The 14,805-nt window shown below is 50.9% G+C and overlaps 5 protein-coding genes across 5 annotated transcripts; 3 read left to right on the forward strand and 2 right to left on the reverse strand.

Annotated features, from left to right (window-relative positions):
• Positions 1-300: 300 nt before the first annotated feature.
• N7496_011505 (uncharacterized protein) lies at positions 301-2,752 on the forward strand (the record flags this gene model as incomplete). The annotated part of the gene is made up of 2 exons (XM_056704418.1): positions 301-669; positions 743-2,752. 2 exons carry the CDS (start codon positions 301-303, stop codon positions 2,750-2,752), a joined length of 2,379 nt encoding a protein of 792 aa, XP_056550378.1.
• A 697-nt stretch (positions 2,753-3,449) lies between these two features.
• On the forward strand, positions 3,450-5,273 carry N7496_011506 (uncharacterized protein; the record flags this gene model as incomplete). The annotated part of the gene is made up of 5 exons (XM_056704419.1): positions 3,450-3,706; positions 3,768-4,110; positions 4,168-4,239; positions 4,293-4,837; positions 4,898-5,273. 5 exons carry the CDS (start codon positions 3,450-3,452, stop codon positions 5,271-5,273), a joined length of 1,593 nt encoding a protein of 530 aa, XP_056550379.1.
• Positions 5,274-6,091: 818 nt separating this feature from the next.
• Positions 6,092-8,794, reverse strand: N7496_011507 (uncharacterized protein; the record flags this gene model as incomplete). Its single annotated transcript, XM_056704420.1, has 1 exon — positions 6,092-8,794. The coding sequence occupies one exon, from the start codon at positions 8,792-8,794 to the stop codon at positions 6,092-6,094; it is 2,703 nt and encodes a 900-aa protein (XP_056550380.1).
• Positions 8,795-9,283: 489 nt separating this feature from the next.
• Positions 9,284-9,760, forward strand: N7496_011508 (uncharacterized protein; the record flags this gene model as incomplete). Its single annotated transcript, XM_056704421.1, has 1 exon — positions 9,284-9,760. The coding sequence occupies one exon, from the start codon at positions 9,284-9,286 to the stop codon at positions 9,758-9,760; it is 477 nt and encodes a 158-aa protein (XP_056550381.1).
• A 675-nt stretch (positions 9,761-10,435) lies between these two features.
• N7496_011509 (uncharacterized protein) lies at positions 10,436-12,170 on the reverse strand (the record flags this gene model as incomplete). Its single annotated transcript, XM_056704422.1, has 3 exons — positions 10,436-11,572; positions 11,623-11,909; positions 11,978-12,170. The coding sequence occupies 3 exons, from the start codon at positions 12,168-12,170 to the stop codon at positions 10,436-10,438; spliced, it is 1,617 nt and encodes a 538-aa protein (XP_056550382.1).
• Positions 12,171-14,805: the final 2,635 nt, after the last annotated feature.

The raw sequence follows: 14,805 nt of genomic DNA on the forward strand, positions 1-14,805 counted from the left end.
GAGAGCAGAGAGACCAGATCTAGGAGAGGCTGCGATAAGTAGAGCGCATTGTATCCCTCCCCGTAGTTTGATCGGGAAGTGGAGGCGCCAGGTCCGATGAGCTATGGGCCAGCTATATACGTATGTCCGTGTTGTATTTCGGAGTCAATCCACCGAACGAAGAGAAGACTCCACCAGAGAAATGAAAGTCTCGGTATTAGAAACCCCGAATGACGGTCGGTGATGCTGTTGGCAGAAATGCAAAATTGGATATTTTGCAGTTACCACAGCACTTCTCATCACCAGTACAAGGAATTTACCATGGCCGGGCATTGGAGTGAGACAATTCCATGGATTTGGTCCCCAGACTGGCACGACAGTAGCGATGTTGCTCGCATTCTGCAATTTCGCAAGCGCTTTGAGATCAAACAGGTCCCCGCGCAATGCCTGGTGCACGTTTCAGCCGACACCCGCTACCGACTCTTCGTTAATGGCCAGCGTGTGTGCTTTGGGCCTGCAAAAAGCACTCTGGCCGAATGGAACTATGAGACGATTGACATAGCGCCCTTCTGCAGCGTCGGGACAAATGTCATCGCGGCCAGGGTGCTCAGATATTCCCCGCGCCAGCCAGGTACCATGTCGTTTATACGAGGCCCAATTGCAGGGTTTATTCTCTATTCGGATAACTTGGTATGTTTATGGGTTTGACTTGTCGCCTTGTTAGGGAGCGGGTCACTAATCGGATTGTGCCGCGCCCATATAGGACATATCCACCGATGGGCCGTGGCTCTGCAAAGCGGACGACGCAGTTTGTATCATCTCCCCAAAACGAAGCAACCCTGCTCTCGGGCCACCGCTTTTGCTTGTGAACGAGGAGGTTGACGGGAAACGGGAGGATTTTGGTTGGTGCACAAGCTACTACGACGATTCAACATGGGTAACTGCCGTCAAGGCCACGTTGAAGACGCCGATGGTCCCTGTCCTCGAAGCACGCAGGCTGATACAGCGAACAATCCCTCTTCTTCCGGAGATTGATGGGCGGTTCTCGGGAGCAGTCACTCGCCAGGGAACTACCGCCGAGGAGGCCATTCACTGGAGAGAGCTCGTACGAAACGACCAGCAGGTCTGGATAGACAGTAATAGCCAGGTCACAGTCACACTGGATGCAACTATACTGACAACCGCCTTTCTTGAGTTGCGCTTCCAAGGTGGAGCCAAGTCGCGCATCCGAATCCGTTGTGCAGAATGCTTCGAGGCGCCCGCTACAGACAGTCCCGACCCCTTTACGAGAAACAAGGGCGATCGCACAGATCCTGCCGGTGTTCTCGTGGGCTACGATGACATCTATACTGTCAGCAGTACGAACGATGTCAATAGCTCAACATACTATGAGCCCTTCTGGTTCCGCACGTTTCGGTACATCGAGTTGCAGATCGAGACGTTCGATATGCCGCTGTGCATCCAGAGACTCATGTACCGATCCACCAACTATCCGCTAGAAATTAAGACAACGTTTTCCCACTTCCCCTCGACGGAGACCGCCAAGCAATGGGATATTAGCTTGAACACCCTCCGCAACTGCATGCACGAGACTTACGAAGACTGCCCCTACTATGAGCAGAACCAGTTCGCCATGGACGCCCGCCTGCAGATCCTTTTCACCTACCAGCTTTCGCACGATGACCGACTGGCGCGTAAGTGTATGCGGGAATTCTACTCCAGCCGCCGGCCTGACGGACTCATTGAGACACACTACCCCGCTCCATTCCCCGTTGTCAATATCCCATTCTTCTCACTGTACTGGGTCCTTATGGTGCATGATCATATGATGTATGTTGGAGACAGATCATTGGTACGCGGTTATCTTGGTACCGTTGATGGGATTCTCGACCATTTTCACCAGCGGGTAGAGGAGGATGGCCTCGTAGGTCGGTTTGCCTGGGACGTCTGGCCATTCGTCGACTGGGCGAAGGAGTGGACGTTGGGAAAGGGTGACTTTCGTCAGTTGGCCGTTCCGCCGGCCTACCACCGCACGGGTAAAATGACATATAGCAGCTTGATATATGCCTATACCCTACAACAGGCTGCCGCGTTGTGCAAGTACGCGGGAAGACATGATACGGCAGCCGAGTACAACCGGCGCGCAGCAGATCTCAACGAAGCCGTCTTCAAGCATTGCTTCCGAGGAGAATTCTTGGTCGATGGGCCGGATAGCCCTATTGAGGAGCGTAGTCAGCACGCGCAAGTGTTTGCAGTTCTGTCCGGGGCACTGGAAGGGGAAACTGCCCGCAAGGTGCTGCAACGGGCTTTGGTAGATGAAAGTTTCGCACGCTGCTCCTATGCCATGTCCTTCTACGTCTTGGAGGCCACTCACAAGGTGGGCATCTATGATCAACTCCGCCACAGCTTGTTGAATCCGTGGCGTGAGATGATGGACCTCAATCTTACAACGTGGGCGGAGTCCGCGGCCATGCCCCGAAGTGACTGTCATGGGTGGAGTGCGGTTCCCATTCATGACGTGGTTGCAAATCTCGCTGGGCTGAGACCTGCTGCACCTGAATTTGCCACAATCTCGTTTGAGCCGCGGCGGGAGCACTGGGAGAAGATGGCGGGCACCTTCGCGATTGGATTGGGCACAGTGACGGTATCGTGGGAGCCAGGGAAACCGGTGCTCCTGACAACGAGCTTTGATACCCGCATTCAGTACAAGGACCGGACAGGAAACGTCAGCTCGTATGATGTGCGAAAGAATGAGCCACTGATATTTCCTTAGCATGGAGAGTTCATTATGAATTACCAGCTACAAGTCCTCAGATCAGCCGTATCTGCCATGACACCCCTCTGGCCAAATTGGAAAAAATTTTATTTAGAGTCTGACATAGTCACCTGTAAGCTTCTCAGCATCGGCCTATCTATAATGACTATTCCTCTTCGCCATATCCCAGTATGCGCACACGTAACACGTATATGCATACTTTGAGACCTTATGGATCTATGTTGGTAAACCAGTGCTCTATTTATATAACAATATTTAGCAATTAAGTAGCCTATCTATCAATCCAGCTTACAGCACTCTGTTTTCTGGTTATCCCGAGGGGGTGTGTAAGCCTCATCTTAACCCAGATACCTCAACACCTACGTTGGTTATTGAGCCGGCGTAATCTCAGCTTTTCGGGGGGCAAAGTCTCCACGATCGTAATTGACTGTCAAGGGATCGCGCTGAATACCCCAAAGCCCGGAGGATCCCCTCCACATCGGATCTCCTAACCCTCCACCTTGCCAGCTGGCCCACAGCTTGCGCCACGAGCATCTTCTCGGGGTGCGTTTCACCGAGTCTAACTTTGGCGCCAGCGCTTCCCCAGCCCCTGATCTCAAGCCCTTCCCCAGGTTCATAAGACCCCAGATTAACCTACTACACTGTGGGGAACAGATCTAATTTAAAACTATATCGCTTTGTATTGAACCTCACCATGAGTCCGAACATGCCCGAAACCACCCAAGACAAGAACGACAAAACTGACCAGGCTTTGCACCTGGAAGATGTTGCTCCCGCGAAAATCCTCGACAGGGATGAAGATACATCTGCAGAACCTCCCATGTCCATTACCAAGACGCTGCTCGCCAACCCCATGATCCTCTCACTGTCCATGTTCGCCAACGTCGGCGCTCTAATGTATGGCTACGAGAATATGTCGCTGTCGCTGTGCCTATCCATGACCTCATTCATGTTCGTCACCCTCGCAACCCCAAAGTACCATCCAATATGGCTAAAACTAGGCTATCTATAGGACGCAATTCGGCGAAAACACCTCCGCTGGGGTGGTGATCCCCGCCTATTGGCAGTCGCTGTGGAATGCAATCCCCCAGCTAACCACGATGCTGGGTGCGTGGAGCGCTGGCCACATTTCGGATGCTTTTGGCCGTCGCCTGGGGTTCTTTCTTTCGGGCATCATCTCCTCCGCTGGCGTGGCCGTTCTTTACAGTGCAGCCACATCCCCGGTCTTTCTTGTGGGAAAGATGGTAAATGGAATTGGGTTGGGAATGGCCCTTGCCACAGGCCAGAGTTACGTTTCCGAGATCGCCCCGTTGGAACTGCGCGGCATCTTGCTTTCCCTGTATTCGTTTTCCATGGTATGTGGCTGCCTCATTCGATGGCCCTGGTAGCGATGATTAACGGGGATTGTGTAGAACCTAGGTCTCATAATATCCGCGTCGATCGCATTCACTCGTCTCGATATTCCCACAGCCGCCTCCTACCAGGTAAGACGCGTAGTCTATATATACGCGTAGATCTGTAACGCTAATTTGAAAAGGTACTTTTTGCTATAGGATGGACCTGGACAGCACTGCTGATCATCTTTGCCTATGCTATTCCCGAGTCTCCATACTATCTTGTCCGCAAGGGGGAGAAGGACAAAGCGTGCGCTGCGCTCGCTAGAATTTCCAATAAGCACACAAACGTTGGAGCAAAACTGGAGGACATCGTGCGCGTCTTCGAGCATGAACAACAGCTGTCCGGAGAGGCCAAGGATAGCAGCTTCCTGGAATGCTTCAGGGGCAGCAACTGGCGGCGGACGCGGATCATTCTCTACTGCAACGGGCTGTCGCAGATGATTGGCGCGACCTTTCTATCCAATGCGCCCTACTTTCTCATTATGGCGGGGATGAGCTCTAATAACACAGGCATGATCGTGGAGATTGGCCTTGCTTTCGCGATCTGTAGCTCGATCATGACCTGGTTTGCGCTCAGCCGGTATGGCCGACGCAACATCATTCTGTTTGGCGTTGGTCTATCGTGCCTCCTCTTCCTCATGATGGGGATAACCAGCTGCTTCCCGTCCACTTCCAAGACCCTTTGGTAGGCTATCATACCCAGTACCACACAAATAGATACTGACTTAGACTAACCCATTATTAGGGTGATCGGGATTTCACTCGAGTTGACCTGGTGGACGATGGGCCCGACGGTTGGTCCAGCGATGGGCATTGCCGGCGAAGTGTCTCAGGTGCGGCTACGAGCAAAATCGCAATCGATCGGCTTCGCATTTAACTATTTCTACTCGACGCTCTGGAACGTGGTCGTCCCATACATGTTCAACGCCGATGAGGGGAATCTGGGCGGAAAGATGGGCTGGATCTTTCTGGCGACGAGCGCTATCAGCTTGATTGTCCTGTACTTTGAGGTTCCCGAAACTAAGGACCGGTCTTACGAGACGCTGGATGAGATGTTTCGGCGCGGGATTCCTGCTCGGCGGTTCGCTTCGTGGAATCCTTCGGCCACTTACAATGATTAAAGTGGCACGTTTGAAGGTATATTCAATAGTCACCACCGGGACCAGTTGTTTTCTTAGATGTTAAAGACCAGCCTCTCCGGGAATTTGTGGTGATGAATCGACCTCCAGGACCTCGACCTTGGCCTCGGCCGTTTGATTGTGCAGCTATCTTCTGTTCCTACATGATTTGCCATGCAGGTTTGCTGATTGCTAGGACCAGGACTTTGTCCCTTTGGTTCTTTGTATCTTGTAGGCCTATTTCGGCCTTTCCATTCTTTTCCCTCTTCTTCTTCTTCTTCTTCTTCTTCTTCTTCTTCTTCTTCTTCTTCTTCTTCTTGGCCTCTCTCTAGATAGACTAATCGACTTCGTGGCCCCCTTTTGCTTCATGTGCTTGGTGTCTGTAACACCATCATGTGGGAATGGGGCTTTTATCGAAACCTCTTAAGAAAGGATTACAGCTACATTTTTACTAGAAAGGTTATCAAACCGCGGCGAGGTTGTTGGTCAAGAAACTTGAAATCTTTGGCTTGACCAGTATTCATACCCGTCCTCTGCATGGCAGGCTTAGATATTGCTCCCTATTCCAGTCGCTCCCTTGGACAATTCTCGATTGCCCTCCCGTCTAGATCGTCTGGAAATCTAAGGTACGCTCAGTTACCGGTAAACTAAATTGACTGAGTTATAAGGGAAATCCTTGACATAATACATAGTAGGCTAATATTGACCCGTGGGTTGCTGTTCAGAGAGAGAGAGAAATATAATGGTCAATATCCTTTCCATCCCTGGTAGTCAAGCATGTCCCTGTGCCCGCCCCCCTTCCCCCGAGTACCGCAAGACAGCTACGATGAGTCTTCCGCCCATTGGCTACCGCTCCACGTTACTCTGTAGTACCCAGAGGGTTTTGACAGCACAACCCCATCGCCAATTTGAACTTCGGCTGTCGTGCCGGGAGGGATATGGAGTTCAAGATGTATATCGTCCGTTTCTTGCTCGCGGCGCCAGTGACATGTGACTCGTCCAAATGGAGTATCCACACTCCCATATGCATGCATGATACTGCCAATTTGCGGCGCAATGCGAATGCGTCGCCAGCCTGGAACAGCAGGGTTGATCCCGGCAAGCCCTTGCAGTAGCCAAGCCACAACGGCGCCTGGGGCGTAGTGATTCTGCGAGAGCACAGCCTGGCCTTCCGGCGTACAGCCTTCCCACGACTCCCAGACGGTTGTTGCGCCGTGCTCCACAGCGTACAGCCACGACGGCGCCGTCGTCTGCAATAGCACGCGAAAGCCTTCCTCCACGTAACCGTTTGTGATTAGTGTGGGTAAAAGTTCACCTGTGCTCAAAAAGCCGGTTGCCAAATGGTACTCAGCCTGCTCCACAAGTTGTGCTAGTCGCGCCAGCGCTGCTTCTTTTTCGACTCCGGACACCAGCCCGAATTGGACCGCGCGCACGTAGTCATCTTGCTTATCATGGGCAATATGGTAGCCACCGCCAGAGACAAAGGTCTTCTGCCACGCTTCACGGACACGACAGGCCAGCTCGCGGTACGATGCCTCGTCCTCCTTGCGACCTAAGGCCCCGGCTATCTCGCCTAAGATTCGACTAGATTCCGCTAAATATGCAGTAGGAATGGCGGCATTCGGCCACAAGAACAAATTAACAAGCAATGGCACCAGCGATGTCTCCCCCGGGCGCAGCCACTCCCCCCAGTGAAAGCCAGTATCAACGATATATTGTTCCACCTCGGCAGGACCCCCAAATAGCCAACGTGTCCAGCTGCGCTTATTACGAGCCCGCTCGGCTAGCGCGTCAACCCAGCGCCGCATGCTATCAAATTGGCGTTCAAGGATGGTGGTTTCACCGAAGTGGCAATGCATCTTCCATGGCAGGTGAACACAGACATCGCCCCAGCCGACGGCACTGGCAGTCAGCCGCGACAGCCACGACACACCAGCGAACTTCGAGTCGCCTGACGGAATGAATGGGGGAATTCGGCCGTCATCCCACTGTTCCGCACGCAGGTTGCGCAGGTACCGGCGCAGGAAGCTCTGCACGTCACGCGTCAGCAGTACCGCTGTTGATGCGAAGACCTGGAGGTCTCCTGTCCAACCAGAGCGCTCGCGCGTGGGACAGTCGGTAGCCGTATCCGTGAAGTTACCCCGAAAGCTGCAAACGGTGTTGCGGAAGAGTTGTGCCAGGCGGCTATCGGAGCAGTCAAACTCGGCCCAGCCCGTGAACTGTGAGGAGATGACAATGGCTTCGATCTCGTCCGGCGAGAGAAGGGCATCTAGCCCGGTAAGCGCGACGTAACGGAAACCGTGGATGGTAAACATGGGTTCGAACCAATCCCCCGCTGGGGTACCTGACAGTAAAACTTTGTCCTGCTGAGGGCGATCCTTGCCAACCGGCTCGAGGTACGCGAGGTCAAGTTCACCTTCGGGCGTGAGGACCTCACTAAATGTAAGCGTGACTTTGGTGTCGCGAGGGCCTCGAAGCAAGACACGAACATGACCGACCATGTTCTGTCCAAAATCGACAAGCATTTGGCCCTTGGGGGACCACCAGACGTGCGTGGTGGGCCGTCGGTCAATTTCGTCTACACGGACAGTCTCCTCGGCAATGAGGTGCTTGGTTGGTATGGGGAGGATATCAGTCGACTCCCAGGCATGAAGGCCGCTGCTCATGTCGTCGTCAAACACATCCGGGATACGAAAGTCGGCGGTCTCGCCCGCCTTAGGGTCCGAATGCACGATGCGACCGGTGGTGACAGCCCAGTCATTGTCACTGCGGACTATCATCTGCTGCCCGTCTTCCAGATCGACGACGAGCAGGCAAAAAAGGCCTAGTCGGTCACCATAGCAGTTGCGATGGCTCAGTCCGTTATTTTCTCCTCGGTAGTGACCGTCGGCGACGATGGCACCAAGGCAGTTATGACCTTCGCGCAGCACGAGACCAACGTCAAAAACAGAATACTCAAGGTGGTTTTCGTATGGCGTCCAGCGTGGTACCTGCGCTCGGCCGGTCACGTTGACGCCGTTGATCACCAGTTTATACCACCCCAGGCCAGAAGCGTATACCCGCGCACGACAAGCTGGCTGCTGCAGGGTGATATCACGGCGGAAGTATAGCACATCACGATCTTGAAGCTGTGAAGACAAGGGTGTGAGGGACTTCCGACTGATCCACTGGGCGTTCGGTCCGTTCGATCCGGGCAGAAAGGCCGTCTCGAACCAACTGACATCGCTCCAGTTGCCCGGTTGGTTTACCTGATCCCATACGCGCACCCGCCAGTAGTACCGACGGCATGAAACCAGTGCTGCGCCGTTATACTGGGCTTCATATGGAAGGTCAGACGTAATCACACCGCTATCCCAATGAGGAGCGCTGAAGTCCAGTCTCTCGGAGACCTGGATTTGATACGCCGACTGTAGCACCGCAGCCTGCTGGGCGGAGAGCTGCCAGCTGAATTCTGGCTGTGACGTATCGATGCCCAAGGGTTCAGATAGAAGATTGACGCGCAGAGACACTGGGTGGAGAGCCATCTTCCTATTGACTAGTAGTGTAATGTCAAACCCGTAAACTCCTCTCAATATTGTTAGCACGATGTCTTCATTTTTTGAATGACCATCGATCTATGGTCTCGAGACATAGACCCGTTACTCTGCCTCGGTATAATTCAAGGCGAGAGGTGTCGGAGTAATCTGGAAATTTGGGGCTAGAGGATCCGGGAGGCTCTTGCCAGGGTGGACCCGAAGTGTGCCCAGCGTTCAGGTCAGTCACTATCTCTAGGGTGGACCCGAAGTGTCCCGGCGCCTAGTGGGTTTACAGCAATTTGGTCAGTCAATATGGCCCGGCCCGTCAGCATAACCTCTAAACCCTTCTGCATCCGCTATTTTTGGGATGACATATATCTCAGCGCTTCACGCCAACATGGAATCTGAGAATACTCTCTCGATCCTAAAAAGTGAAACGAACTTTTCCAGCGCACTATTTGCCAGCCAACCCTCCTTGTTTTTTGCTCTTTTCCCACAATGACAGCGCTCTCCCGCAATGATTTCCTGAACTACATGCGTGCCTTCAATGCGCACGACTTTGAGACGCAATACAATTTTTATGCCGATGACGTCACACTACACATCCCGGATCCCAAGACCGGCATGCTGCGCGGGAAAGATGGCATACGTGGGCATTATATGCCACTATTCGACGTTTGTGACGAATATGTCGTCCCCATGGTTGTGATGAACGATGCACACAAGATCTTCTTTATCATGGAGTCTTACTTTGTGTACAAGACGGCTCGTGAGGGCGTCTTTGGGTATCCGGTTGAGGCGGGCGATATTATCAAGATCCGCGTATGGGCATACTACGAGGTGGAAAATGGGAAGATGCAGCGTATTGTTTGCAACCTATTTCAGAGCTGGTTCCTGGGTAAGGTTGATATCCGTGAGTTAATTCGGGAAAGCGAGAGCCGGGCTGAGCCGGACCTGAGGATTTTCAACTATTAAATAAATCCTCCGTGTTAGCAGCCTTCCAAAATTCATGTCTAGCCCATCCTGTGAGCTCATTGTATGTATCGGAAAGCTAATGAAATAATGCTTTCCTTCTAATGCAGGTCTTGTACTTGAAAACGTCAGAATACCTATCATATGGGAGTAATTACATCCTACTAAATATATTATCGCCTAGACATGGACATCTCCCATGGGACTAGTAAAAATCTAGTCCCACCCCCACGGGACCAAGTCTTTTAGTTCGCTCATGGGAGTCCCTCTAGGCTTATATTTTTTGCATAATCTTCCCAAATAAGATGGATAAAATGAGGATTCATCCGAACTTTTTACTATTATTAAATAGTGTTTTGGTATACTACTTTAACATCTCCCTTGACTCAGCTATATTCCTTAGGAAAAATTTATGAAATCTCATTATATATAGCTAATTAGATATTAGAAATTAAAGGTCCTATCTTTTTTTAAAATAATTTAGTCACTAGATGGTTAGTTTAGAAGATATAGCGGTAGATGAAGCATATAGAGCAGGAAATATATATTCTATGGTATCAGTCCCGCACCACTATCTCTAACGAGATCTCTTTGTTGAATACTAATACTACCCTATTTTAGAAAAATTCCATTCCACCGATCTAGTCTTTCTTGAAATAAGAATAGTACTAATCTGACTCACACCTTCCCGCTCACAGCGATAACGTCACCTGACGCCTGATTTCGCGACTTATACTTCGCATCTTTCTGAGCCTGTCTCGCATACTTGACACCAAACCCATGCTTGAACACTTCTCGAATATCTTCAAGAGTCATTCCCTTGACTTCCGGGTAACAGAAATAGACGGCAATCCATCCAAAGAAGCAAATACCAGCATAAAAACCGAAAGCCCCCGACGGCGTAGTGTTCTCCATCTGGGTAAGGAAGGTCGACGCCACGATGATGTTGGAACCCCAACAACTCAATGTCAACATCATAGTGCCCACAGCAGCACGTACTTCCATAGGATAGAATTCAGACGATAGCCACGCGGTATTGCCCATGCCGGAGGAATAGAATCCAACGTAGATGACCATAGAGACCAGGACAAGGTAAGCGGGTGCCCCGATATGGCTACTCTTCAGAGTAAGATCATGATTGATCGGGATCCAATGGAAGCATATAGCAGCGCAGATTAGGGCTACTGACATTCCCCACATCGTGCAGAGCAGAATGCGTCGGCGTCCGATGCGATCAACGAGCATGAGGTTCACCCATGTGAAGATAAAATTCGTCCCCGCGATCACGGTGCCCACTGCGACGGGATTGCTGAAACCCACAAGTGCAAATAGCGTCGAAGAATAATACATTAACGAATTGAAACCTCCGAGCTGCGAAATTGCCATGAGTCCACAAGCAGAGATCATAGCACGGAGGTTGCTAGGGACAACGTAGAGTTGCTTGATCTGCCACCAAACACTCTTGTTCCCGAGAGCGTTCTGGGCCTGCTCAACGTGGATTGAAATGTGCTGGACCTTTTGTTGAACTTGTTCAGAAGTACCGTTGGGGAAGATTTTAGCAATGACTTTCGCTGCTTCATCGGGCTTGTTTTGGCAGATGAGTTGGCGTGGAGATTCGGGGCAGAGTGGGAGCAAACAGCAGAGAACTATGGCCGGGACTGCACCCAAGCCGGCCATATATCGCCAGCCATTCGACACGGAGGCGAATGCAGCACCAATTCCGTAGCTGATGAGTTGACCTCCGGTGATGGACATGTTATCTAGACCGATCATACGGCCACGATACTTTGCGGGAGCGACCTCGGCAATATAAAGCTGCTAGATGTTAGCGGAATTTTGTATCCTTAGGCAAGGATAATACCAACTGGAACGATCATGGCTGCAGAGCCCACTCCTAAGCCGACCACCAGACGTCCGACAGTCATCTGGGCAATTGAAAAGGACGCAGCTTGAATAATAGCACCAATAATGAACAGTGCACAACCGCTATAGATTGGCAATTTCCTGCCATATTTGTCTGCGAACAACCCGGCGCAGATAGCACCTAGAAAAGCACCGCCAGATGTAATGGAAGTAATCAATTCCTTCTGGCTCGCATTCAGGGTCTCACCTAGGTCGGTTCCTAGGTAGACCAAAATTGCAGAGATGATACCTGTGAGCAGAAGAATAGATATGGGTTACTTGAGAGCCACTTTAGAGTATAGACAAGTTGGCACCAACCAGTATCGTAACCGAAGAGAAGGCCGCCAACACCTGCCGTGATGGACACAAGCCAGGCGTATCTGCTGGACTCGGTGTTCTCAATACTGTCGAGATCATCAAGGTTCAGGTGCGAGGAGGCTTCGACATGCTCAGCGACGGCATTTTTCTCGTCCATCTTAGATGAGACACTATTTTGGTCCGAGTCTGCCATGGTAGATTGTTGAAAGTGGAGCAATTGTAGGGCTCCGAAAGACACTGAATTGATATATGAAAGAGATCTATTCACGAAGATTAAAGATGAGAAGCTAGTCTCTCAGTCTGTGCCAAAAAGATTCTCCTTGCACGACTGTCACGGTTTATATACTCCAAACCCTCACGTCGCCATTCTGCGAGAATCATTGCCACCAGTGATTCAGGCATTTCCCACCGAAAGTTTAATCTTCTGGGGTACATGAAGAAGCATCCAATAATTGCATTAGACCAGGTATCCTCCCCCAGATCTCGACCAGTGCCCTCCGCGTCGAATTACCCCGCATTCCCCAGACTCTACCATCCACCATGAAACATTTCGCCGGGACTTGCCAGTTTCGGCAAACTCTAATTGTCATGTCTTCGCGCTTATCTCTTGTCGGGATCTAGGCCCCGTCGTCTAGCTTTATGCGGAAGCTGGCCCCGTAATTAACCTTAGGGCCTGCGACAATTTTTGGGGTCGATCAACGGCGACTCTTGCTTGATCTTTTCTTTTTTTTTATCTTGCTCATATCGCGATAGTATCATGAATCGTTGTTTACTCCGGTCTAACTTGATTTCGTGATTTGATAGAGTGATATTATTTCGCTCATGAGTTCTAGGCATGCTCCTTCACCGGGCGACATTCGTCCGGAGGGAAAATCATTCCTCTCAAGGAGCTATTGGTTGGATTCTGACGGTCGATGAACTTTGGCCGGGGTAAGCTGTGGATTTTTCGTCGGGCATTGCACAGCATTCTTGTCAGTGATGGGGCCCGACAAATGCTCGTATTCCTTTGATCTTTCTCCTTTCGCCGAGTATCCAACTAGTTCGGTAGAGTGATGTGTGAAGTGTGGGCGTTTGCTGCATAGTGTCTAATACTTCCCCATTTCATTCTCATCTCTCTGTGACTTTCTTAGATTATACAGTTTGAATAACCGACATACATAGCCCAGAATCCCATCGGCCCCCGAATGACTCGGCTATAGACGGATTGCCGCCTGTCGTCGCTGCGAATAACGGGATCGCTTCTACCGTCCCTGCCGTCAGGATGCCCTCTTCTTCGAGGGTCACCCATGGCGAGACTTCACTTGCGAAAGGACAAGCCGGATACTCGCACCTTCATCCTCTGATCGCTATCTAAAGACCCTTAGAACCACCAGCACCCTTCGAAGAGCCATTCCCACATGTCGACGAAGCAGCAGAGATAGCCTCATACACGTTCGAGTTATTATCGCCCTTTGACAAGGTATCTGTACTGCTCTCTCAAGGCAATCTTCCCTTTCTTCTGAACGTGCGGGCCATACTGACCGTGGTTTCCTAGCTAAAGATTACAATCTAGGCTGAAAACAAAGTCAAAGCATATGCTGACCGAGATCACCAAAGATCTTGCCGGTGGTCAGCTGTGCTTCACAAACGACACTGAGACCCCTTCAACTACCCGCCCGAGACAATCGGGCAGTATTCCGCAGTATGGCTGTTTTGCTATGCAGTTCAACAGTCTCGTTATCGAGGTTGGGTAGGATTTGGGTTCAGCCTATCGTTTCTTTTGGCTTTCTTCGCTCACAGCGAGAACGTCACATAACGCCTAATTCTGCGGTTTATACTTATACTTCGTATCTCTCTGAACCTGTCTCGCATACTTGACCCCCAAACTCATGCTTGAACACCCTGCCAAGCTGGTGACGAGCGTTGCTCTGTGATGAGGGTCCGCGTGATATTTGGGCGAAAGTTGAACTGACTACTAATCATGGTGGTCATGTCATCAGTGTAAGTTAATTCCATACGAACGATAAGCTGTGCTCGGGTCCATCCCTATGGTGGTAACCGCGGTGCTGGTGCTGGTGGTGCCTAAGAGCGAGATGCCGTCGGTGAGTTCGACATCGACATCAACACCGCTGACACTGAAGAGGGTAACGAGGAGGGGAATGAGAATGTTGGCACTTAGGAGTCCGTTTTAAATCGATGGGGGAAAACGTAATCAGGCCATAAGGCACCCCCGTTGGCGGATGATCACCTCGAGGATAACCATTCATCTCTCACTCTACATCGCTATCGGTCCAACTAATTTCGACAAGAATTAAATCAGTTTCTATACCGAGTCGCTATATTCGAATCAAAAACTTAAATATGACTAACTCTGGCGTGAAGTATACCCTACGCAGCCGGTCTAGCTCTACAGCAGTGGAGTCTAATGCTAAGCTAGGCAGTTCTCACTCCCCCCCCCCTCTCGAGGTCCCTCCTCCCTCCCTCCCTCCCCATCCCCTAGAGCTAAATCAATCGAGGGAGATAAACAGAAGGAATTCGCTAATGAGAATTTAACTTAGGGCCTCCTCGATCATAACCAGAATTCGATCAATCGGAACTATAACGGTATCCGCACTAGCCGCAGGCCGCTGACGGATATAATTAACAGACATTAAACGTCCGATGTTTAAGGATCGAAGCGGAAGAGCAGTGATAATAATAAGGATATACATGTGCGAGAGACTCAAAGGAAGAGCTTGGAGACCATTGAGTCGAAAGAATTTGGCACTGCCAAATGTAAAGTCATGGAATCCGCTTCTGCCGGATGTAAAGTCCTAGAGTTCGTCAAGAACGAACGGTCAGCCACTGCG

The sequence above is a fragment of the Penicillium cataractarum genome (genome assembly GCF_028827025.1).
Source record: "Penicillium cataractarum strain IBT 29864 chromosome Unknown utg000009l, whole genome shotgun sequence".
Classification (NCBI taxonomy): Eukaryota; Fungi; Ascomycota; class Eurotiomycetes; order Eurotiales; family Aspergillaceae; genus Penicillium; species Penicillium cataractarum.